This window comes from Neovison vison, chromosome 7 (genome assembly GCF_020171115.1).
Source record: "Neovison vison isolate M4711 chromosome 7, ASM_NN_V1, whole genome shotgun sequence".
In the NCBI taxonomy this organism is placed as follows: domain Eukaryota; kingdom Metazoa; phylum Chordata; class Mammalia; order Carnivora; family Mustelidae; genus Neogale; species Neogale vison.
Genome location: NC_058097.1, coordinates 46,782,837 through 46,809,453, shown reverse-complemented (window position 1 = coordinate 46,809,453; position 26,617 = coordinate 46,782,837). Strand labels below are relative to the sequence as shown.

General features: G+C 42.6%; 1 protein-coding gene across 1 annotated transcript in view; it reads right to left on the bottom strand.

Moving 5' to 3' along the window:
• The window catches only part of LOC122911689 (zinc finger protein 665-like), a 46,625-nt gene extending 21,169 nt beyond the window's left edge, over positions 1-25,456 (bottom strand). Inside the window, 5 exon segments of the mRNA XM_044256655.1 lie at positions 6,899-8,698; positions 20,510-20,605; positions 21,307-21,433; positions 25,051-25,109; positions 25,302-25,456. Coding sequence (XP_044112590.1) covers positions 6,899-8,698; positions 20,510-20,605; positions 21,307-21,433; positions 25,051-25,065 — 2,038 coding nt within the window. The 5' untranslated portion in view covers positions 25,066-25,109; positions 25,302-25,456.
• Between the last annotated feature and the right edge of the window lie 1,161 nt (positions 25,457-26,617).

The window sequence follows — 26,617 nt, the reverse complement described above, 5'->3', positions numbered from 1 at the left end:
TATTTTTTTATTTTAGCCATTCCAGAAAACCCTGAGTGGTTTCTCAGTATCAAGTATGAAGTCCTCTTACAATAGCTGTCGTGGTGACTGAAATGAAAACCACTTGAAACGCATCAAGTTGAACAAAGAAAAAAGTAATAATGCTTCAGTGAGACTCCCATTTCCAACAAGTAACCTTTCTCTTCTCCACAGACCTTCTCAACTCACTTCTCAGCCCTTTCTTTCAGGAACCTGGTTCCCCCCTGAGAACATGATGAACAGGCAGCACAGACACAACTCCTCTGGAAATCGGCCATTATCCAGCATTTTCCAACAAACCCTTGGCTCCTTCTCCCATTGGGCTGCAGGTTTCACGGCCCCGACCTTCTGAAGCCTCCTTGGCTGGCAAAGCAATGAAGCTACCGCTGCCCTTGATCCCAGCTCTGTCTGAACGTTCTATTCTGGGGCTGAAGTGTGGAGGTTCAGTTCACACAACAGAATGAATGTGAGGAGAGGAAAATTTGTTTATCCTGCACTGTTCTCAATGACGTCAGGCAGTTTCACAACAATTAAGTTATTAAGTATGGGAACAAAAAGTATGGGAACAAGACAGACATGAGGCTCTAAGAGAAGGTGAGGCTTCTGTGTCACAGTGATTTAAGGAGGAGGAGGTAGGATTTAGAATTTCCAAAGAGGAGATTATATTCACAGGAGAAAGGAAAGATGAAATATTTTTTTTAAAGATTTTATTTATTTGACAGAAAGATCACAAGTAGGCAGAGATGCAGGCAGAGAGAGAGAGAGGAGGAAGCAGGCTTTCTGATCTGAGCTGAAGGCAGAGGCTTCAACCCACTGAGCCACCCAGGTACCCCAGAAAGATGAAATATTTATCAAAGAATGGTCTGTCCCTCCAGGTAGTCAACTTTTTTTTTCTTTTTATAATTTATTTTTGCAGTGTTCCATGATTCATTGTTAATGCATCACACCCAGTGCTCCATGCAATCCATGCCCTCCTTAATACCCTCCACCAGGCTCACCCAACCCTCCACCCCCTCCCCTCCAAAACCCTCAGTTTCTCAGAGTCCACAGTCTCTCATGTTTCATCTCCCCATCCGATTTCCCCCAACTCACTTCTCCTCTACATCAACCAATGCCCTCCGTGTTATTCCTTATGCTCCACAAATAAGTGAAATCATATAATTTACTCTCTCTGATTGAATCAGTTCACTCAGCATAATCTCCTCCAGTCCTGACCATGCTGAGACAAAACTTGGGTATTCATCCTTTCTGATGGAGGCATACTAATCCATTGTATAAATGGACCACATCTTTTTTAAACATTCGTGTGTTGGCTCTTTGCGCACTTTGGGGACTGTAGCCATGGCGGCTATGAACATGGGTGTACAGATGGCCCATATTTTCACTACATCTGTATCTTTGATGTAAATACCCAAGAGTGCAATTGCAGGCAGGGGCATAGGGAAGCTCTATTTTTAATTTCTCAAGGAATTACCACACTGTTTTCCAACGTGGCTGCACCAACTTGCATTCCCTCCAACAGTGTAAAAGGAATCTCCTTTCTCCACATCCTCTCCAACACTTGGTGTTTCCTGTCTTGCAAATTTTGGCCATTCTAACTGGTGTAAGGTGGTAACCCAATGTGGTTTTGATTTGAATCTCCCTGATGGTTAATGATGATGAACATTTTTTCATGTGTCTGTTCCAGGTAGGAAAGTCTTTTTTTTTTTTTTTTTTGTACGATTTTGTTTATTTATTTGACAGAAAGAGAAAGATCACAAGTATGCAGAGCTGCAGGCACAGCAGGCAGTGAGAGAGGGGGAAGCAGACTCCCTGCTGAGCAGAGAGCCTGATGCTGGGCTTGATCTCAGGACCCTGGGATCATGACCTAAGCAGAAGCCAGAGGCTGTAACCCACTGAGCCATCCAGGCACCCCTAGGCAATCTTTCTGATACCAACAGCTGTGGTGCCTGGGAGGCTCAGAGGGTTGGGCTTCTGCCTTTGGTTCATGATCCAGGGTCCTGGGATCAAGCCCCATGTCAGGCTCTCTGCTCAACAGGGAGCTTGCCTTCCCTTCTAACTCTGCCTACTAGTGATCTCTCTCTTTGTCAAATATATAGACAAATATATGTCAAATATATAGACAAAATCTCTAAGAAATATATATATCTGCATATATATATATATATATATATATATATATATGATTTTATTTACATGACAGACAGAGATCACAAGTAGGCAGAGAGGCAGGCAGAGAGAGAGGGGAAAGCAAGCTCCATGCTGAGCAGAGAGCCCAATGTGTGCTCAATCCCAGGACCCTGGGATCATGACCTGAGCCGAAGGCAGAGGCTTTAACCCACTGAGCCACCCAGATACCCCATCTAAGAAATATATTTCATTTGAGAGAATGAGAGAGACACTTGTGGTGCTGGGTGGTGATGGGAAGTGGAGAGAGAAAAATCACCACTGAGCAGGGAGCCCAATGTAGGGCTCATGACCTGAGCCTAAAGCAGACAATGACTGAGCCAACCAGACATCCAAACTACATTCGGATTCTACTATTACATTCATGATGGCACTGAAGAAAGGGAGCAAGGTGCGGCACAGCAGTGAAGCAGTTTCCCTGAAGGATCTCCCAACCACACTGGATCTGACCTTGACTGGGGTTACCTACCTGGGAAATGAGGGAGCAACCACAGCACATGCCCAGCTAATCCAGCCTATTCCACTGTCCAGAAGGCTTCTTCATGTCAAACATTTATTCTACCACATGGCTTTTATTTTTTTTTTTAAAGATTTATTTATTTATTTATCAGGGATAGAGGGAGAGAGGGCAAGCGAGCACAGGCAGACAGAGAGGCAGGCAGAGGCAGAGGGAGAAGCAGGCTCCCTGCCGAGCAAGGAGCCCGATGTGGGACTCCATCCCAGGACGCTGGGATCATGACATGAGCTGAAGGCAGCTTCTTAACCAACTGAGCCACCCAGTACCACATGACATCTTAAAGCTGCCCACATGACTGCATCATCAAACACCCTCCTCCATACCTTGTCAGGGATCTAGGCAGGGATAGTACAGTCATCACTGATACCCAACAACATTATTCCTCAGGAAGACACAGCAGGTCAATCATATCATCAGGAAAAAGCAGACCTTCCCTACTCCTGAAAAACCCACATTAGCCATTTCTTCTCCCCATGAAATGTATTCATCAGATGACATCAGCAAGAGCTGCCTGTGCCTTTGCAGTGACTAAAGGGAGCCACCTCCAGGTTCCTCCCCACACGGGAAAGAGTTCCTCACATTTAGTTTAGTTTAGTTTTGTTTTAGATTATTTATTTATTTATTTGAGAGAGAGACCGTGAGAGAGAGCATGATCGAGGAGAAGGTCAGAGGGAGAAGCAGACTCCCCAGGGAGGGAGCCCGATGTGGGACTTGATCCTGGGACTCCAGGATCATGACCTGAGCTGAAGGCAGTCGGCTAGCCAACTGAGCCACCCATGCATCCCCCTCACATTTAGTTTTAATAGGTCTTGTCTTTCTCTTGAAGAATGGTAACTTCCTCATATTAAAATTAGATTCAATTCACACAACCCTGTGCTTTATGTCTTAATACCCACCAGCTTTCCATCTGTCTAATCTCAATTAAGCATCTTCTGAAGACACTGTCTCCACAACACAGGCAAAAAAGAGAATAGCTGTGGTTCCTATGTAGCGAAGAAAAAAAATGAGGGTGAATACTACTGGAGATCTGGAGATAAGTAGGTCATAAAACAAGTACAAGTTATTTTTCTACATCTAAGAAGTCACTTGGGAAGCTCAGCACAGTTGTCCTACCCTACATGCTAAGTCCTCATCTTAAATATTTTTTTGTCTCTTCCCTAGGCTACTACATCACTCTAGTTGGGAAAGATTTCTCTTTGTTATAGGGTATCTATACACACATAGGATGGTCATATGTGCATGTGTACCTCAGGTCACATGAAAACCACCCTCAATGCAGGATGTGGGGCACATACTTTCATTTGGGGCCATGGGACAATACTATGACAATACTATGAGTCCCAAGTCTATGTCCAGAATATGCCATTCTGACTAAAACAGATTTAGGGGGAGTCTTCTCTATGGGACATGGGAAGGAAGGCATTGGAAGAAAGGAGTGATGGCGGCTCACCAAGAGAGAGTACAGATGTCGTATAAGACGTTCCATTAACTTGTCCCCCTACAGCATGCTGACTGGGAAATGCACTAGTGGAAGAGCTCCTGTCAGTACAAGGCCCCGACAACACTACTAGCTAGACAAAATCAATGCCAAATAGCAGTCTCATGGAGTACATGAGCTAAAACAGCAACACAATACCTCTATGTCACAAAGCTTGGTAATACACATACAGTAATATCATCCTATTCACAAAGAGGAGAAAATCATAGCATAGACTGGGGAAAAATAATCACATATCCCTTAGACCTTCAGAGCACTGGGAAAATGGTGTCCTAGGTATATTGTTTTACTCCAGTACCAAACAGGTGATGGATTCCATCAGCTCCTACAACCCACAATGAAATAGATGAACACTAGACGTAGAATAACACATCATTCATGGCATACCCATATCCGTATGTTAGAAAACAGTGTTTTACTCGGGCACCTCGGTGGCTTAGTGGGTTAAAGCCTCTGCCTTCGGCTCAGGTCATTATCCCAGGGTCTTGGGATCCAGCCCCCATTGAGCTCTGTTGCACTGGGAGCCTGCTCCTCCTCTCTCAATCTGCCTGGCTCTCTGCCTACTTGTGATCACTTTCTGTCAACAAAATAAATAAAATCTTTTAAAGGAAAAACACCACTGTTTTATTAATGAAAATACATTAGTATCATATGTACACTGAGTAATGCATATCAAATCCACTCTATTATCTCCATTTGAAATAGAGAACACACATGTGCAAAAGCATTCAAGTACCTATTTCCAAAAATTTCAGGATTGAGGTACATTGCTCAGAAATGTGTATGTTCAATTGTATGGCATTGTAGGGAAGAGTTAGCTACCCTCCTGCAGTCATCTGTCAGCATTTTCTCATTTAACCACATCAAGTCATACTCTCTAACGATTGCACTTAAGAAGATACATTCAGGGGCGCCTGGGTGGCTCAGTGGGTTAAGCCGCTGTCTTCAGCTCAGGTCATGATCTCAGGGTCCTGGGATCGAGTCCTGCATCGGGCTTTCTGCTCAGCAGGGAGCCTGCTTCCCTCTCTCTCTCTCTGCCTGCCTCTCCGTCTACTTGTGATTTCTCTGTCAAATAAATAAAATCTTGAAAAGAAAAAAAAAAAAAAGAAGATACATTCAGAGTTCACTGCACGGCTACCTCTTCTTTCTTAAAGAACAATAAGGAAAACCTCCTACATCTATTACTGAAGAAGTTCCTTAGTTTCAATACATGCAGAAGTGTGTGCTCCGAACAGCTATCCCATTGAGCCTTACATCAGTGTTATAACCGTAAGCACCACCTCCACTGAGATGTACTTCATATGTTGTATATCATACAGTCCTCTTCCATGGAAAATCACGTACACATGAGTCCCACTTAATGGAGCAGGACATCTAATATCTTTGACATAGCAACAATCAGCCCTGTGTTCTTATACACCCGTGAGGAACAGAAAAATTTTCCAGAGTGATTTCAGAGGAAACACATTAATACTGTTAGTCACAAGTCTCGAATAAGGTTAATGTAAAAATTTTAAAAGACTGAAATCCTTATATATATGAAAAAGTCCATCCCCTAAATCTGTTCAACAGACTACTATATACATTTTCTAAGTGTTCAAGTCTTATTTCTCCTTATAATCATTATTTTCATGCAGGGTAATGTCTGAGTAGGGTGAATAATGTATTCCATTGGCTTGATTTCATGTGGGGTAATATCTGAGTAGAGTGAATAATATATTCCATTGGCTTGATTTCTGTAACATTCATTGGCATCTGATGTTCAATTCAATAGTTTTCTAATCATTGCTAATTTTCAATTGACTTTCCTTAATGCACTCTCTGGTGCATGCTCCAATGTATACTAAAATGAAGGCCTCTTCACATTCACGATGTTCCAAGGGTTTGAATCTAGTGAGCATTTTGACATACTGAGTGAGCGCTGAATTCCAGTTACAGGCTTGGCCACATTCTTTACATTTCACACTTTCACTCCTATATGAAAACAATGTTATTAATTTAAGGAAGGTGGGAGTCCCACTGAGAGGTCAGACACATTCTTAGTATTTGTATACTTACTCTCCTATTTAAAATTTCTCATATGGAGTGAGGAGGGAGCAGTCCTTAGGCACTCTCTCACATTCATTACATCCGTAATTTTCTATGCAGTATGAATTCTGTAATATGCAGGAAGGGTTGTGTGCCTGCTAGTTGTTTGGCCACCTTTTTCATCTGTTGTCTTTCCAGTACGAATTCTCAGTTTAGAAGGTGTGCATGCTGGACAAAGGCCTTGCCACACTGGTTGCATTTGTGAGGTTACTGTCTAATATGAATTCTCCCATAGGCATGAATCGGTGAGCACTCTTTAACCAATTTTTCTCACACTCTTTTTTTTTCTTTCCTTCTTAAGGATTTTATTTATGTATTTGACAGAGAGATGGAGAGAGAGCACAAGTAGAGAGGAGGGTCAGGCAGTGGGAGAGGAAGAAGCAGGCTGCCTGCTGAGCAGGGAGCTCAGTGCAGAGCTCAATCCTGGGACCCTGGGATCATGACCTGAGCCACAAAACCACCTGAGCCGCCCAGGTGCCCCATTCAAACATCCTGTACACTGGTAAGCCATCTATCCCATATGAATATTATGATGTTTAGTGAGGACCGAGTGCCTGTAAAGGCCTAACAACATTCTTGACGTCGGTCAAGTTTCTTTCCAGTATGAATTCTGAGATGTCGAGTAAGGTTTGAGCTGTGTATAAAGGCCTTTCTACATTCTTGACATTGGTAAGGTTTCTCTCCAGTATGAATTCTGTAATGTTTAGCAATGACTGAGCTGTGGTTAAAGGCCTTGCCACATTCCTGACACTGGTAAGGTTTCTCTCCAGTATGAATTCTGTGATGTTGAGTAAGGGATGACCTGGCACAAAAGGCCTTGCCACATTCTTGACATTGGTAAGGTTTCTCTCCAGTATGAGTTCTGTAATGTTTAGTAAGGACTGAGCTGTGGTTAAAGGCCTTGCCACATTCCTGACATTGGTAAGGTTTTTCTCCAGTATGAGTTCTGTGATGTTCAGTAAGGGCTGACCTGTCACAAAAGGCTTTGCCACATTCTTGACATTGGTAAGGTTTCTCTCCACTATGAGTTTTGTGGTGCCGAGAACGATTTGACTTCCAGGTAAAGGCCTTGCCACATTCTTGACATCGGTAAGGTTTCTCTCCAGTATGAGTTCTGTGATGTTGAGTAAGGGTTGACCTGTCACAAAAGGCTTTTCCACATTCTTGACATTGGTAAGGTTTCTCCCCACTATGAATTCTGCGATGTTGAATAAGGGCTGGGTGCTTGTTAAAGCTCTTGCCACATTCATGACATTGGTAAGGTTTCTCACTATTATGAATTCTGTGATGTCTATTAAGACCTGAGTGATTGTTAAAAGCCTTGCCACATTCTTGACATTTGTAGGGTATTTCTCCAGAATAGATCTGCGAATGTTCATTTTTTGATAAACAGTCATTAAAGGTTTGACCACCTTCTTCACAAATGTGTTTTTCTCCAGTATGCATTTGCTGATGTTGAGATAGTGTTGAGTGGCAGTCAAAGCATTTACCACATTCCTTAGAGAAGTAAGTTTCCTCTCCCTGAGGGATTATCTCATTGATGTTTATGCTTGATGACTGACAAAACATGGTCCCTGGTTTATTAGAACTGAATGCATTCTTTCCCTTGTGAATTCTCTGATGATCACCAACACTGGAGGACTGGTTACGAGCTTTCCCACATTCACTATATTTATGAGAACTGTCTCCCAAGCGGTGACCATTATGTATACTGAGGTTAGAGCTTGGATGAAAGCCTTGCCCACATTTATCACATTCATAATGGTTCTCTGCAAACCAAGCCTTGACACATCGGTGAACACTGGAGCCCTGGTTCAATGTTCTCTGAGATGCAGTGCATTGAATAATTCTGTCTCCAGTGAAAAGCCTCTGGTTATTCTGGAGGGTTGACTCCTCAGTGAAGCGCCTCTCATATGGATCCCACTGAGCACATTGTTCTTCATTTCTAAATCTCTGATTTAAGGTCAGGCCAGTCCTATTTTCCAAATGGCTCAAATCATTATCTTCAACATGGATTAGGTTACCTTCCAGATCTGCCAAATGGTCTGTCGACGAATAGCTATGTTTCAATATCTGACTGGAGCTTTTGCTGACAGAAGCACACTGCTCTGCAGAAACAGTTGACTTAAAAAGGGAGGTTTTCTGCAGTGGTTTATATACTTCACCATTTGGGGCAGTGAGATTCTCATTAAGTGCAATTGCCATCATTTGGGTGTATCGTCCAGGATTTTTTTGATGCCCTTCACTCTCCCCATCTCTGTCCCAGTCTCTGCATAAGTATAAAATCTCAACAGCACTGTGTTTGTATCTGGGCATTGATTCATTCTGGAAAAAACCTTCTTCTATGCTCTGCTTTAGCGGGAAACTCTGGGTGTCATGTGAAGATACAGCTGAAAGATACCAAATAAAAGTAAAACCATTGCACTTACTACTGAAAGACTCCGCATATAGACACCCCCCCCAGCCATTGATTAACTAACTGCTTCTTGGCTTTTCTGTCATCGCTCGCCCTTCCCCTGTTAGACCCTTCCCCCAGTTAATTGTTTAACCACTCCCTTGCCTTTCTGTAACCACTTGGCTTTTAGGGGGTGATACTGGTCTCCTGTTTAAACAGGATACCTTATGCGCATAGTCACGTAGGCAAGGGGGTCGCCTAGGTACGTGGGCCTAGTCACGTAGGCAGGATGTTTCTCTGCTGAGTAATAAGGTCCAACTCCCCCTCCTCACTCCCCCTCCCCGCCTTTTTCTTCACGCGCGGGGGTCCTCCAAAGCCAATCCGCAAACACCAAGTATGCCTTTTCTAAATGTTCAGATTGTAAGCCAATCAGCTCTGCCCCATCCAAAACTTGTTTGAATCTGTCCATAAAAATCCTGCACCACCCCAGCCTGGGGTGTGCTCAGCTAGCAGGAGCTGCTGACCACCCACAGGCGCCTGCGCTACAATAAAGAACCTCTTGCTGATTGCATCCTGTGGCAGTGTTGAATTCTTGGGTAACGGGATCCGCGGGTCTTACAACTACAATCAGAAGAATATACTGAAGACTACTAATGCAGAAACATCAAGTGAAACAGAAAATGTCAGAAAGATGGCTGACAAGGAGTCATCAGGACCTCATTTCTCCACAGATACATAACTTGGCACACAACGTATTGACCATATATCCTAATAGATAATTCTGTGATATGGTCATGGTGTAGCAGAAATCACTCTCATGTATCTCTTAACAATCAGAAAAAGGATCATATGACCTCAAAATTAGCAGAAGAACGGAGGATATGGAAACAGATAAATGAACTGACTCAAATGGAGTAAAAATAGGAACATATCAAGCACAGGAAGAGTTGTTTGGTGGAAAAGATCAACAACACTGGAAGCTGATTAACTAAATGAAGAATAACCAAAAAAAAAAAAAAAAAGACTGACTATAAGGATAAGTGAAGAAGGGAAAGTAGACACAGTATAACTGACTGCAGGAATAAAAGTAATTATAAGAGGCAACAGTGGATAATCAGTGCCCACAAATTCATACTAAAAGACAAGTACAAATTTCAGAAAAGGTATAACAAATTTAGACTGGATCACTCAGGAAAATAGAAAACATCTCAACAGATCTACAATTGGGAAGCCAAATGAAAGAGGAATAGATGAAAAAAATCCAACAAACAAAAATTGTGTCCCAGATGAGTTCACTGGATATTCAAACAGACACTGAAGGAGAAAGGACTGCAAATCTCCTCAAACATTTCCAAGGCATGAATATCAGAGAAACTAGCAGAACACTCTCTCTGGGGCACCAGCATTCCCAGCTCATGCAAGCCAAAGACACTACAAATAATGAAGTTTGCAAAAATCTACCTGTGAGGCAAATTCACTCAAAGTTCCCAATAAAAGAGAGTAAACTGAATCAAACACACATTTTCCCTTTTTACAAAATGATGAAGTGGGAAATGAACCTGAAATTAAGGGCTCTCCAACATACATAAAACCATAAATTCAAGACTCTACATTAACAGAACGAAGGGCAAAAATGACATGATCACATTAAGGGAGACAGAATACAAATATGGGCATACTGGACAATGTGTCATGTTAAAAGCACTCAAAGTAGAGAGAGAAGGAAACCCCAACCTAATGAATGCCACAGATGTATGAAAAGATGAAACCTATTCAGTAGGAACTGTCTGCAACATTCTCTTCTATCATCAGCAGGTAATGAACGGACCCCACCACTGCCTTTGAGTAGAGTACTAAACACTCTAGTCAGAACAATTATGCAACCAAAAATAGAGTAAAGGAATCTAAACTGAAAAAGAAACAGTAAACCTCCTGTTCACACCTGACATGATTACAGAAATGCCTTAAAATCATCATTTTAATTTTTTTACTGCTTTTGGTCATTCTTTGTATTGTTTATTTCTGCCAGTATTTCCCTACTAGACTTCCCATTTCCCAAGTTGTTCATGTTATACAATACGGAGCTAAGAAAAATCTTGGAATAAACAACTTAATTTCCACCAAGGAACTAAAAAAGGAAGAGACTAGGATGAAATTTAGTAGAGGAATGAAATAAAGAAAAGTCTTAAGTAAATAAAGTAAAAGGTTAACATTAATGGAACACAGAAAGTAATGCCCCTTTCAATCAATAAAACAAAACTGGCAATGCTTTAACTCCACAAACCATTACATAATAATAAATAGGGAAATTTGTTTTTTTATGATTTAACTTATTTACTTGACAGACAGAGATCACAAGTAGGCAGAGAGGCAGGCAGAGAGAAAGGGAGAAGCAGGCTCCCCAGTGAGCACAGAGCCCAGTGCCGGGCTCGATCCCAGGACCCTGGCATTGTGACCTGAGCTAAAGGCAGAGGCTTTAACCCACTGAGCTACCCAGCGCCCCTAAATAAGGAAATTTATAAAAACAAACAAACAAGCATAAACAAAACAAAGCAGGGAATTCCTAAAATTGGACAAGTTATTAAGACTGATTTCCTAACCCTGAACCAAAGAATCAGACTAAATCACGATAGTTTCAAAGGTTCCTAAAAAGGGGGCAGAGCACCCAGGTGAGTATGGAGTCCTTCGCTTCCTTTCACTCTTCATTCAAGCCAACACTACTCCTGCATAACAAACTTAACCCAATCACTTTTCTCTGGACCTCCTCTTAGTTTTCCTTCTTCAATTTTCCATGCCACCATACTCATGGAAATAACTCCCTCCTTCACAACAAATGCAGGTGAAATCTGCTTCTGGCTGCAATGCTGGATTTTGTAGCTTGGAGCCCACTGCATCCATGGCCTTTATCAATTTCAAGTTTCCCCTGCATTTTTTAAAAATATTTTATTTATTTATTTGATAGAGGTTACAAGTAGGCAGAGAGGCAGGCAGAGAGAGGGGAAGAGAAGCAGGATCCCTGCCAAGCAGAGAACCCGATGCGGGGCTCGATCCCAGGACCCTAGGATCATGATCTGAGCTGAAGACAGAGGTTTAGGTGGCTCTCCCCTGCATTTTTGCTAATACCCATGGATTCAGGCTACAGGATCACTTCTTTGAACATAGGCTTAGTTCTGAAAACTGACTTTGCCTAAAATGAGCACAGTTATACAACATGGTTGCACTTTCTGGTCTTCCCCGAAGAATCCACTTCCAAAGAAAAGACTTCCTAACAGGCCTCAGTGTTGAGAGAAGAGACCAAGTTAAAGGAAATGGAGTTAAGACGCTCTCAAAGAAATGACTGTTCTTCCATGGATGGCCTGGGCTGCTCCTCCTGGGCTGCCTGTGAGCACCACAGGATCTTCTTGGTTTTCCAGTTCCCTTCTTTGCTCTGCTGGGAACATGCTTCTCTTTCCCTGTCCCTTCCCTTCTACATAAAGGAACGTTTATCTCCACTGTGATACAGATCAGTTTGCTTTCCTAGGACTTTATCCTAGTATGAGTACTTAGGATTAGCTTCTTTTGAAGAGTAGGTTTAGTTTTCTTTACCTGCAACTTTGTAAGACACTAATCTATGTATGTATATGCTTCTTGGTATCCACTTTGATTTCATTTCTATTAATATATACTCTACAATGTCCCATTACATTAGGTGTACAACATGTGGACTCAAAAACTCTATAGGTGCTACTATACTCACCAAAAGTAGCTAATATCTGGTACCATAAAATGCTATGGGAAAACCATTGGAGGAATTCCCTGTATTCTTTTCACCCGACAGAAGCCTGTACTTTCCATTCCCACTTCCTCATGTTGCCCATCATCCTTCTCCATTCCACACTGGTAACATTCAGGCTATAGATTGTATTTGTGTCTCTTTCAGCTTTTTTCTTTGTATCTTGTCATTTGTGATATGTGGTTTGGCCCAGAAGGTGTTATACGATGTGAATTAAGTGACATACAAATACTGTACATATTCACTTATGTGAATTCACTTATGTGAAACAACCTAAATGAACAAACAAGAAACAGACCTATGAATGTCTATGTTGTTTTGAATGAAGTCCACCAATAATCTCAATAAATGTAAAAATTCCAAGGTGACACACATCCTATACTATAACCTGTTGGTCTGTAGCAGTGTTCCAATACTGGCAGAAGAGAAGAGGTTCCCAGGTCAAAGTCCAAGTGTCTTATGGCTCATGACACAGCAAACATCATAAACATATTCATCACACTAATTTCACTGGCCAGACGCCCACCCCCAACTCATAAAGAGACGCACTGCACATAGGGTGGGTTTGTGTTGGAGACTCTGAGCATAGGAAACCCCAGTATCTTCAAGGAACATCTAGCATATATACCTGATCCTTGACCATGAAAACAGACCATCTGTTTTCCTGTACAATAAACTCATCTGTCCTCGACCCAAGATCAAGATGCTATCACTATACCACCAAGCTTTTTTATATGCAAATATGAGTGGAATAATCATTATAACTAAAACATCAACCAAGGAAATGCTCACAGAGATCACAAGGTCACCACAAGACTTCACGGAAGAGTGACAATACTGTATAAGGCATATGTATGATTTGGCTCAGATATCCACCACAGTACAGGTACATTTTCCATCATGATTTCTTGATGCTCACCTGGAGCTGCTGTACAGCCACATGCAGGGTAGATCCCAAAGTCAATGTACCTGGAAGGTTTGACTTTAAGATCTGCCAGCCATAGGCCATAGGGCCAACTGCAAAGGTCTGGAAGATACCCACGATGCACACTGTAGCACCAAAGACACATTCCTGGCTACTTTGTGAACCTAACAAAGTAGCATTCATCCAACATCATGGTATAAATCTTTCACCCAAAAGCTGTCAGTGTGGGTGGGACTCCATTACAGACAATGTCCAATGATTGCCTATTCTCCTGTGTAGATGAACCTACCTGGCTAAGGAGACCTGTCAGCATCTGTGACTGACTTGGGTGTCCAGCCAATGCTTTGAACTAGAACATTCTCTGTTCTCTGTCTGGGTAGCTATGCATGTTCTAAGTCACTTCCCATGGCTGACCCTAGCCTCCATTCCTGCGCCATTAGAAGCCTGAACAGGGACCCTAGACAACCTCAGAGCTTCTCTTACAGGCTTCTGGGGAGAAAACCAAGCCATCAGCACTGACTAATGTCAGTTCTGGGGTGGCTCAGTTGGTTAAGTAGCGACTCTTCATTACAGCTCAGTTCATGATGTCAGGGTCCTGGGTTTGATCATGTCATCAGCTCTCCACTCAGCAGCGAGTCTGCTTCAGGATTCTCTCTCTCTCGGTCTTCACTCTACTCAGTAGTGTGCTTTAAAATAAATGATTTAAACAAACAAACAAACCAACAAACTGGGGCTCCTGGGTGCTTAGTGGGTTAAACTTCCAACTTTTCATGATCTCAGTCTCAGGGTCCTGAGATCGAGCCCTGTGTCATGCCTCAAGCTCACTAGGGAGTCACTTTGAGATTCTCTCTCCCTCTTCCTCTGCCCCTCCCCTGACTCTCACCTGAGCTTTCTGTAATATAAATGAATATATGTTTTCTTTTTTAAGATTTTATTTATTTATCTGACAGAGATCACAAGTAGGCAGAGAAGCAGGCAGAGAGAGAGGAGGAAGCAGGCTTACTGCTGAGCAGAGAACCTAATGGGGGGCTCGATCCCAGGACCCTGGGATCATGACCTGACTGGAAGGCAGAGCCTTTAACCCAGTGAGCCACCCAGGCGCCCCTGTTTTCTTTATTTTAAACTGATCTGGAACTTATGTATATACTTTTTTTAAGTTAAGAAATGCATGAAAGACATTAATATATATATGTTATGGATTATATAGTACTGAATATAGCATTCTCACGATAAAACTGTATTTGACTATTTTTATTGGAAGATCATAAACAATTGCAGGCTTAAGCAGTTCTTCATCAGCACACCAATGCAGGCAGCAGAAAATCGGCATGCACTAACTTTAAGGACACTCTCAATTTTAGGGCTTCCTTGAAACAGCTAGTTAGTTTCAGGACAAAGTGTCATTGCCTTTGTGCCGCACACTGTGAAAGAATTCAAAGAAGAGACATTCAAAAACATCTTCCACATCCACCTCTGCTACAGTTACTGTGTTTCAGCATAGACTGGCCCCTGTGACAGTTCTGGTCAGTGGCGTAGACAGAGTGCTGCCTTGGGGAGGAAGGCTTTCCCTGAATGAGAACAGAAACAGTTCAAATCAAATCCACTATGTCCCATGAGATTTACACTGTCTCCTTGCTGCAAGAAACATGGATTGCTCTCTGGTGCTGGGCAGTTATCCTGGGGCCAGGATAAGTCAGGTATAAGCACATGGCTGGGGGCGGACAATCCCAAAAAGAAGACATGTAAAAATCAGATTATACTTGAGGTCATCTGGGCTATTTCAGAAGATCTGAGCATCTACCAACTCACTGGATATGTAAATATCCAAATATCCACCTTCTTTTCTGCATGTATGCAACAGGCTTTCATGGTATTGCTGACCACAGCAGAACAGCTACTGAAAAATCTATTATCCTTCAACTGATCCCATGTTCAATATGAGTGTACCATGCTACCCAACTTGAATGTTACCTGTCTCTACAACTCATACAAATCCTCTTTTCATGCAGGTCAAGAGGGGTGTAGGGACAACATGAGCTCTGAACAACAAAGGGACAGCTACCCCAAATGTTGGGAAGGCTGTTTGAAGCAGAAATTGTCACAGCTGATAATTGGTGACTTCTCAATGATTCAGTGCCTTGCACATGGATCAGAGCACAGGACAGATTCACCGCAGGGCTGAGTAGAAGTGAGGGAGGGCACTGCCAACCACAGGTCATCATGCTTGCAAGGTCACCCATGCATCCTGGATGATGATCCTATGTTGGGTTATATTCCTGGGATACCAATGCTGCTCCATCACTCCTTACAGAACACTGTGTTCTGTTTAAGTTAGAACAACTACAAGGGAAAAGAATAACAACTAAGGAACTCTTACTTCTCCAATCGCAAAGGAAAGAGTGATGTCTCAACTTAACTAAAGGAATTTATAATGCTCCCCGCAGAATTACACTCACATTTATTTATTTTTTTAAATATTTTATTTATTTATTTGACAGACAGAGACCACAAGTAGGCAGAGAGGCAGGCAGAGAGAGCGAGAGGAGGAAGCAGGCTCCCAGCAGAGGAGAGAGTCAGATGTGGGGCTCGATCCCAGGACCCTGGGATCATCACCTGAGCTGAAGGCAGAGGCTTTAACCCACTGAGCCACCCAGGCGCCCTTACTCTCACATTTAAATTAAATTTTGAATACCATGTCATTCCATGGAAGCTCTTGTTAAAATCTCTATCAAGGTAGGTAAGCAACAGGACAACACAGGAATAAAGAAAACAGAGTCGATCCTACAGGAGTAAAACCCAGTTATGTAAGAGATGATTCACATGGAGAGATTTTCAAACTAAGATGCATGAGATGTAGGAAGCATAAATTCAATACAATACAGAGAAAACTATTTCTATTATGAATCTAGAATCTCTTTATTTGCTAGGAAATCATCGTTTTCAAACTTGGAAATGACCTGGTTTGAACCAAGGTTCCTTTTCCTTCTAAAGATATGTACACATATGTATGTACACATGCTTCTTCCTACTTAGTTCTGGGACTTCAAAATCTATCTTTAGCTTAATATGACACATCGCATTATGTGTAGATCAAAACCCTAAAACTCTCCTTGTGTTTTCTATGCTCACAAAACAACAGGAGAAACATACAGTGTAAAATTTGATCAACAGTCCTTGAGAATTGTGTAGCAGTGGCTTCTCATTTTATCTGTAGTGACTTGGTTCAATCAGCAATCAGTAGGTAGAACCCCTGGGTGTTAGATGGTGAGCCATGGCTCAGGACAAGAAAAAGAAACTAACATTTACAAAAACCATTCATGACAGTCCTTATCAAAATCATAGCAATAAAGAATATCTTGTAATTCTGAAATAGAGAAATACACTCAAAACCATTCTGTGAGGTCAGCAGTACCCTGATGCCAAAGCAGTATAAACAAAAAATAAAAGGCTAGTTTATCTGATGAAACTTCTGCTACTCTGGCTTTCTTTGGAAACCCATCTACATATACAAAATAAAGTCAAAAGAAAAACTGAATCACACTAAAAATAATTGTCCCTCTTTAGAGATCCATCTGCCCCTGAATCCTTTAAAGTCTACTAACAAATACAGTCAATCACTGAATAACGTGCTTTTCATCAATAACGGTCCACTTATGCACAGAGAAGTTTGCTTGATATAAATCCAGTGCACTACAGTAAATGTCTTTTCATTATGATTGCCTTCATATTTAATTTCTTCAAATTAGTTCCTTATAAAACTATGGTATATGCAGCAGACCTCATACAAAGAATGGGACAACTCGTGACATGTAATTTACCCATCAAACATCACAGATCTCCGGAGAGAGTTTTGAAACACAATGACAGGGACCGCTGGGTGGTTCAGTGGGTTAAGCCCCTGCCTTTGGCTCAGGTCATGATCTCAGGCTCCTGGGATGGAGCCCCAAATCCAGCTCTCTGCTCAGCAGGGCACCTGCTTCTCCCTCTCTACCTGCCTCTTTACCTAATCATGACCTCTGTCAAATAAATAAATAAACAAACAAACAAATAAATAAATATATATATCTAAAAACAAACACAATGGCAAATCCACTTCATCGTGTGCAAGAGCTCCTAGAAAATCACTAGGAGGATTCTCAGCAGTCCAAACAGGAATGGGCCCAGCATAACGTACTCAGGTACTCAAAGTTGAAAAATAGCCACCAACAATACTTTACATAGCAAAATTCTTTTCCACAGAGGCAGAAATGAAGACATTGCCAAGTAAAAACCCCTCTAAGCTTATCAGTAGATCTGTCCTACAAGAACCATTAAAGGAAGTCTTTATAGATGACATAGAAGGATTCTACCCAGAATCCCCAACCACCTGAGAACAAAGAGCTCTCCACTGAACATAAATATATAGACAATTACACAAAACGGCTGTGTTGCAATGAGATACCAGTCACATTTATTTCTGCTACAGAGCTTTGTTTTGGAAAAATAAAAAAATAAAAAATAAAAAAAGAAGAAAAATCACAAACGTAGGTCATAGAGTATACAACATAGAAGAATTTGTGATGTCAGTAACAAAGTTGGGAGGGGATGCAGGGGTTGAGACAGGAAGAGTTTTCTATATAACTGACACTGAGTTTTAAAAAAGGTTTGTTTGAGGGCACCTGGGTGGCTCAGTCAGTTGAGCCTCTGCCTTCGGTTCAGTTCAGGATCTCAGGGAACTGGAATATAGACCCACCCTGGGCTCTGTGCTCAGCAGGGAGCCTGCTTCCCCCTCTCTCCCTGCCTACCTTTCTGCACTTGTGATCTCACTCTGTGTCAAATAAATAAATAAAATCTTTAAAAAAATAAAAATAAAATGTTCATTTTACAGCTAAGTTGTTTTAATGAATCCCTAAGGTAACCACAATGAAAATACTCATAGAAGACACATAGCTCAATGACAAAGGTACCAAGACATATCATGGGTATTAATCCTACAATTAATTAGATAAAGTATACTTTTGTATTTCATACCAAAATATGATACAGAAGTATAAAATGTTTTAAAATCCCTCTGAATTCAAAAAAGTCTTTCTCTCATACAGAGAATAAAAATTCACCCACAAATACATGAAGAAATTAATTCTATGTGGCTGACAACTCACATAGACATGGTACAACATTCACTGACCACTCACCAAGGAGAAAAAATGTAAGGGTGACATAGTATATGTGCAACATACAAACCAAAGACAAAAATACACATAATTTACCAGCAAAAAGCATAAAGCTCATTCTTTTTTGTTATACTCACATGGTATTGAAATATGCCAAAATATACTGAACTGAAAATTCTCTTCCTCTGACAACCTGCACAGATAAAACCCAACCCACACCTAGCTAATGTCGTAGAATGAGCCAGACAAGGAAGCACATTCTTAGGAAATTACCAAACCAGAATAAGAGAAAACTCAACCCACAAAATTCTAAATAAAACACTGATGTATGACAGAAAAGGAAAACTTCTGTATTACCATAATTTTGAACTTTGTCCAATTACCCATGAAAAACAAGCAACTGATTGGCATGTCTTCATGGACTATAATATCATAAAGAATTCTCATTAAAATCAATCATAAACAGCTGTAAGTGAAAACTTTATGAACACTTAAAAAGCTTGAAAGGCATGTATTATGGTATTAATATATTTGTTCTCCTCCACAGAATGTAACCCTATAGTCCATTCGGTTAAGACAGAGGAAACAAACAACATCTTCATTTCTGAATAAATAAACATCACAGATGTTGAAAATATGTGGAGAGACACTGTATGCGAAATTAATATTTGGGATTAAATTCTGATACATTCTGAGGAAAGTAGAAGAAAAAGCTCATGATTAATTTTCCATGAAGCAACACTGCATTACTGAACACAAGGATTTTTCAAACATGGAAGTTTAGGGTACCTGGGGGGCTCAGTCAGTTAAGCATCTTCCTTCCGTTCAGGTCATGATCTCAGGGTTCTGGGATCCAGCCCCACACTGGGCTCCCTGCTCAGCAGGGACTGGGCATCTCCCTCTCCTTTTGCCCTTCCCCTCCGTACTCATTTTCTCTCTCGCTCTCTTGCTCTCTTTCTCAAACAAATAAAATTTTTAAACAAACTATATGGGAATATTACTAATTGTCTAACTCACTTCTTATAAAGCACATGCCCATGTCCTATCAGGACATTTGATGTAAAAAACTCAAAGATAAATCTCATATAAAACTAATTAGAAAGTGAATACACACATGACAAAGTCACAAGAAGTTCACAGAACAATCATACAATGATGCAATTATTAAAAAATAAGGTAATTAATGATAATTTCTTAAAGGCTACAAGTTCAAGGTCTAAATGTGCTAGTTCCCCAATATGATTTTTTATGTTGGAATTCTTGTAAACAAATAGACATTACAGTATTTCACCACTTTAAAATGGAACTCATAGAGCAGAAATTTTGATATGGGAAAAAAAAGAAAAAAAAAGAAAGAAAGAAAAAGAAAAAAGACCATTTGAAGGGAAATAAAGCAGTACATTTTCTCATTTTAGGGCGGTGCTTTGCTACCTGATGAATTTATTGAAACTGTATTTTGTAAGACTAAGATTAAAGCCTCCATACCTTAGAAATTATAAGCCAGAAAACATTAAAAATCTGTCTCCAGTGTTCTGGGAATTTCCCCACCACACTCCAGTGCGCATACAACTATACTGACCTACTTGTCCCATAATGAAAACCAGAATTGACAAAGGCCATGGTGTATAGGTCCTCAGAAATAGGATGATTTCCCCAGGGCTCTCACAACAATAGAAAGCTCTCAGATTAGGGGGGTCCTCCCCCTCAAAGGAGAGTCTCCTGACTCTTCCTATGGACATGATGGACCATCACTACGGCAGAAGGAGAATCCCTAGAGAATACAAGAACTTGATAATGTTGGAGAGCAGACCGTTCCTCTTGGAAAGAGAGACATTAAACTAGGCAAGTCTCCAACTGACACTCAAGGAGAGCTACTCGAACCACTGCTTAAGATCCACCCTCCTCCTTCAGACTTGGACCTCCCCTCTGTCATCTGCCTCACTTGTTCCCACCTACCTGAATGGAAGCCTCTGGTCTCCTTTCCCTTCACATCCCAGATCTGCTTCTCTTGCTCCAAAAACATGATCAGGTCTGGTTTTGACAGAAGGAGACCTGTTTATGAGGAAAAAGGAAAATGACTATTGCTGTCAATTCTAACTGACCATCAGTCTTGTGTTCAGAAGAGAAGAGACGATATTGTACAATCCTAGAAAATGGTTTCCCAAAAGCTGTTCCCCAACAGTCCCTTTAGAAAACACAGGAGGCAGAGCACCTGGGTGGCTCAGGGTGATAAGCCTCCATTGACTTACGTCATGATCTCAGGGTACTGGGATCAAGCCCCACATCAGGATCTCTGCTTGGTGGGGAGCCTGCTTCCCACCCCCCTGCCTGCTTCTCTGCCTACCTGTCATCCTTCTCTGTCAGATAAGTAAAGAATGTCTTCAAAAAAAAAAAAAATACACAAGAGAAATTTCCATTGTTCACCTCTTGACCTACACTTCCAAGTAGTAGACATGATAATAAGAAGGGGAAATGTCGGTTTAAGATGTGAGCAGCACCACTTATGTCACTAAAGGTTGAGAACTGCCACTCATTTACACAAGCAATGATGTTTCCTTGAGGAAGGAGAAGCTAAGGCTGAGAAGGAAACACCATGAAGATTTTTCTCTCCATCTACAAACCCCTACTTATTTCCCTTTCTGCCTGGATCTGAATTCTAGTCATTCCAAGAGAAATCTCCAAAAACACAGTCTTCATGGGAAGGAATAAAACCCTGAGTAGGGTTTGGGAAATCTGGAAGGAGTCTTCCTCACCCAAGAAGAGGAGGTGTCTGTAGCTCTCCAACATCACATCCCGGTACAGTTGCCGCTGAGTGTGGGTCAGGCATTCCCACTCATCCTGGGAGAATTCTATGGCCACATCCCTGAAGGTCAGCAGTCCCTGTAATAAATACCACAGTCTCCAAGTGGCCATTGACACAGTTCACAATGTATCCTAAGATTAAACCTGGAGTTAATGTCACCAACTAGAACCAGATCCGACCATTCCTTCTCCCTGAGATGGGTGTGGAGTTAAAAAACAAAAACAAAAACAAAAACAAAAACAAAAAACCTATGGGGCAGAGGGCTGCCTCGTTGAGAACTTTCACTCCCAGAAGTCAACTCTATTCACTACACAGAGGTGACAGCCTTCCTTGTCCAGTGCAAAGTGTTGGGATGTGGGAGAGGAGCCAATGGTCAAGAAATTCTAGATATGTTTTGATGTGAAATATTGGGGCTCTGGAGTGAGTGATGAAGAAAGGATTGTTGAGATAGCCATGGTACAAACACTGTGGTCCTAACGCAAGTGGAGAGGAATGTGAGCAGGACTGGTTCTATGCTTTCAGGTGGGGAGGGGGTGAGGGATAGCAGGAGGCTCTAAGGAATTTGGAAGCAAGTTTCCAGGAGCCTCAGGGTCTCCCAGCTGGTGTTTTGATGACGCCACTCACTATATATTAACACTTTAGTCAAGAGACCCTCCAGATATTTATCAGTGGGTCCCAAGCTTGAAGGATGGTGCCTGAGCTACATTTAAGGAATGGAGTTCAAGTTTTCAAAGCAATTTTCGTATGTTAAAGAGGAATTACAGGATCCTGGAGGTCTACTGTTAGGCTAAGGCTGCTTTTTGCATCCAAAAAACATTAACCTTGAGGCAGTTGTGAGTTCCCTGAGGAATGTCCTACTCTGCCCTTCTCAGGTATTTATCAACAGACTGGAAGTTGAAGGACAATTCATTTTATCCAGACCTCTTCTGACTTTGTTCTCCTCAGAAACTACAAGCAAGGGGGACCCAGATAGTTCAGCTGGTTAAGGGTCTGCCTTCAGCTCAGGTCATGATCTCAAACTTTTGGGATAGAGCCCTGAGTTAAACTCCCCACTCAGTGGGAATCTGCTTCTCCCTTTTTCCCTTTCATCACTCTCAAGCACTCTCTCTCAGCTGAGAAAACATTTAAAAGAAGGAAGGAAGAAAAAAAAATGAACCTACAACAAGAGAAATACAGAAGAAATAGTTTACCCTGGAATGCAACAGTTCCTGCATATTCTTCAGTACTCCATGTTCCTTACAAATGACAGGAAGGAAAATAGAAACATTTCAGGGGAGGATCTGGCAGACAGCACCAAGCCAATAAAAGTTCACATCAGCTCAATGGAAACAAACGTTATCAGCACCTAATGCACATCAAAGGACACATCATCACTGGTGTTTCCAATGGACTGAAAACAGGATTTCAGAATATAAATCTGATTTTGGAAATACAGTAGATATACCTAAACAATTGAATCACTATATGATCTGGAGAGGCTGCTTTTAGGCAAGCAGGCTTGAGCAAAGAAGTGGAGGAAGGGCCCCAGTGTCCCCTTGGCTGAATCCAGACAGGCCCAGCAGGGGACCCATCTCAAAACTACCAAGACCCTAAGGAACCAATGGGCTTCTGACAACCAGGTACAGTGAGCAGAAAGGAGCAAGTCCCACAGGTTCCACAGAACTCCTCACCTTCCTTCTCCAGAAAAGCAACCCCCACACACTGCCCCTTGCAGACAAGTTCTCCTGTGCCCCACTGCCTGCTCATCTCTTAGGTCTTCAGGAAACTTCCACCACAGGGGAATTCCTGCATTGCTTCTGGACGGACTTCCAGCTAATCGTGGACACTCGTCTGGGGCCCCAAGAGACTGAGACACACACTACACTGAGACAACACAGCATCCCTGTGCTAGAAACAGCTAGTTTACTCCTTTCTTTTCTTTGAATTTTTAAGATTTATTTTTATTTTCATCTTCTTTAAAGATTATGTTTATAGGGGCACCTGGGTGGCTCAGTGGGTTAAAACCTCTGCCTTCTGCTCAGGTCATGATCCCAGAGTCCTGGAATCCAGTCCTGCAAGGGGCTCTCTGCTCAGCAAGGAGTCTTCTTCCTCCATTCTCTCTGCTTGCTTCTCTGCCTACTGCGATCTCTGTCTCTCAAATAAATAAAATCTTTATTAAAAAAAAGATTATATTTATAGGAGCACCTGGGTGGCTCAGTCAGTGGGCATCAGCCTTCTGCTCAGGCCAAGACACAAGGTCCTGGGAATCCCTCCTACATTGGGATGGTGGGGGAATGTCTTTGCTCAGTGGGGAGCCTTCTGCCTCTGCCCATAACACACCCTACTTGTGCTCTTTTTCTTACAAATAAAGAAAGTTTTTTGTTTTTTGTTTTTTTAACAAAGACTGTATTTATTTCAAAGAAAGCAAGTGAGATAGCACAAGCAGGCAGAACAGGAGAAGGAGAGGGAGAAGCAGGATCCCTGCCCACCTGGGAGCCTGATGTGGGGTTGGACCCCAGGACCCTGAGATCATGACCTAAGCTGGAGGCAGAGGCTTAATCACTGAGCCACCCAGGTGCCACAGTAAGTAAAATTTTGAAAAAAAATATTGTATTTATTTCAGAGAGCAAGAAAGAACACAAACAGGCAGAAAATCAGGGGGAGAGAAAGCAGCAGGATCCCTGCCCATCCGGGAGCCCGATGTGGGGCTGGATCTCAGGTCCCCAAGATCACGACCTGAGCTGAAGTCAGAAAGCAGACTCTTAACTGACTGAACCACCTTCGATCCCCAAGATTGATTTATATTTTAGAGGATATGGGGAAAGGCAGGAGAAGAAGAGAATCTTAAAGCGGACTCCCCTCTGGGCAAAGAGCAAGAAACGGGGATACCAGTTCAGGACCCTGGGATCCTGACCTGAGCTGCAATCAACAGTCCAACCTTAGTTGACTGAGCCCCCAGGCACCCTCCTCTAGTGGACTTTAAGTAGATTATCTCTTTCAAAGGCATCTGGGTTGCTGAGTGGGTTAAAGCCTCTGTCTTCAGCTGGGGTCATGATCCCAGGGTCCTGAGATCAATCCCTGCATCAGGCTCTCTGCTCAGCGGGAAGCCTGCTTCCTCCTCTCTCTCTGTGCCAGTCTCTTTACCTACTTGTGATCTCTGTATGTCAAATAAATAAACAAAATCTTTTAAAAAAATAAAAGAATATTTCTTTCACGTGCTAAAGATGAAGACACTCACACCCCCTTTCTTACAGTGAGAAGTTTTCAAGTTTTTCTGGACTCCTACTCATCGAGTTTATGTCTGCATTTCCTTACTCCCCAGCTGCACACAGCTGATCAAGAATACAGAGGAACCCGAATGAGAAATTATTTCCCTCCCTGACATCCCAGAATCGACCTCATCAGCCACAGGAATCTCCTTTCCCTCCGGATCGGCTACCAACAGAATACTGACACTCCTCGCGTGGCTTTAAGTCAAAGTGACAACAGCTGATGCACTATGGAAGCCAGTTTGGGGACACAGGACAGAAGGCTCTGGGACATAGAGAAGCATTCAAAAAACCTAACCATGAGTATCAATTCTGACCACACCTTAAAAACAGGTGAACGCAGAATCGAGAAGCACCCATATTCGAGGCATCCACATCTGCAGCTTCTAAACACGACGGTCTGTGGAGAAACGGAGGACACAGCTCCACGGGGACACCAGGCTCACCTGAGAACCGGCCATTTCTGCCTTCGCCTCCACCTCTAGATTTCGTCCTCACGAGGGATCTGTGGGAAATCACAGCTGCATCAGGAGAAAATGCCCTGAAATCCAGCAACAGAGCTCCTTCTCTTCACACCGCTCGCCCGCAGGCAGGACTCGGAGATGCAGAAAAGGCCCAACTTCCCAGTCCTTTGTGTCCGGAGCAGCTCAGAAACTGTGAGCTCCCACAAGGACACCCATCCCTGCATTTTCCTCACCTGCTTTGTGGGGAGGGAGGGATTCCCTGCCACCGCCACTCACAACGTCAGCATCAGCATCGGAACCGCGGGCTGCATGGACGCATAGACCCGACTTTCCCAGACTCACGGAGCAGAGACCCTGTCATTTCCTCAGGACCAAAGCAGCAAATACACTCTCAGAAAACCACCGAAAGCCCTCGGGCTCCCCCCTGGCCTCACTGAGAATCTCCTGGAGCCCTTAATTAACACAACAGTGTTGCTTTCGCCCAAACCAACTGACAGAATCTGAGGGGGAGGCCCGCAGAGGATATTCTTCCTGAAACTCCACAGGTGACCCTGCTGGGAAGAATTGGGGAGGTGACTAGGCCAAGCAGGGGAACCAAGGCTGGGGCTGGGAACAGAGTTCGAGCCCTGCCTTCTCCACCATCAGAGTTTTGGGAGACTGCAGGTTTTGCGGCCCTGACCTGCTGAGGCCTCCTTGGCTGGCAAAGCAATGAAGCTCTGGCTGCCCTTGATCCCCAGCTCTGTGTGCACGTCCTGTTCCGGTCTGAAGCATGGAGGTCAGTTCACACAACAGAATGAATGTGAGGAGAGGAAAGTTTGTTTTTCCTGCGCTGTTCTCAATTCTTCAGCTGGTCTAAGGCTTAAAATGATGTAAGACATTTTCAGTAGAGAAAACAATGAAGTTCTTAATTATGGGAACAAGAAAGACATGAGGCACAAAGACAGGTGATTGAAGCTCCTGTGTCACTGACTTAAGAAGAAGGAGGTGGATTTAGAATTTCCAAATGATAAGGGAGCAGTAGGCTGGCTGAAGACAAAGCAAAAGCTGGCACCTTGCACCCCCCTCTCTACCTGCTCCCCTCCGTAATATGTGTAGCATTCCTCAGGCACTCCTGACTACCCTAGAAGGAAAACAAATAGTTAACTTGCAGAGATCACAGTCCTGCAGGGCAGGAGTCTCCCTTGGTTTACAAATGTCCTTGAGAGGGCACCTGGGTGGCTCAGTGGGTTAAGCTGCTGCCTTTGGCTCAGGTCATGATCTCAGGGTCCTGGGATTGAGTCCTGCATCGGGCTCTCTGCTCAGCAGGGAGCCTGCTTCCTCTTCTCTCTCTGCCTGCCTCTCTGCCTACTTGTAATCTCTGTCAAATAAATAAATAAAATCTTTTAAAAAAAAAAGTCCTTGAGATTCACAGCAAAGAAGTTACCTTATCAATAGCCCAGTTTCCAAAGGCAGATAACTCAATTCCTCAAGCCCTAATGTCACCCTCCCCTCCATAAAAACTGAAGGGGGCTGAGGTATAAGGAAAAGTAAATAAAGTTAAATTTCTTCT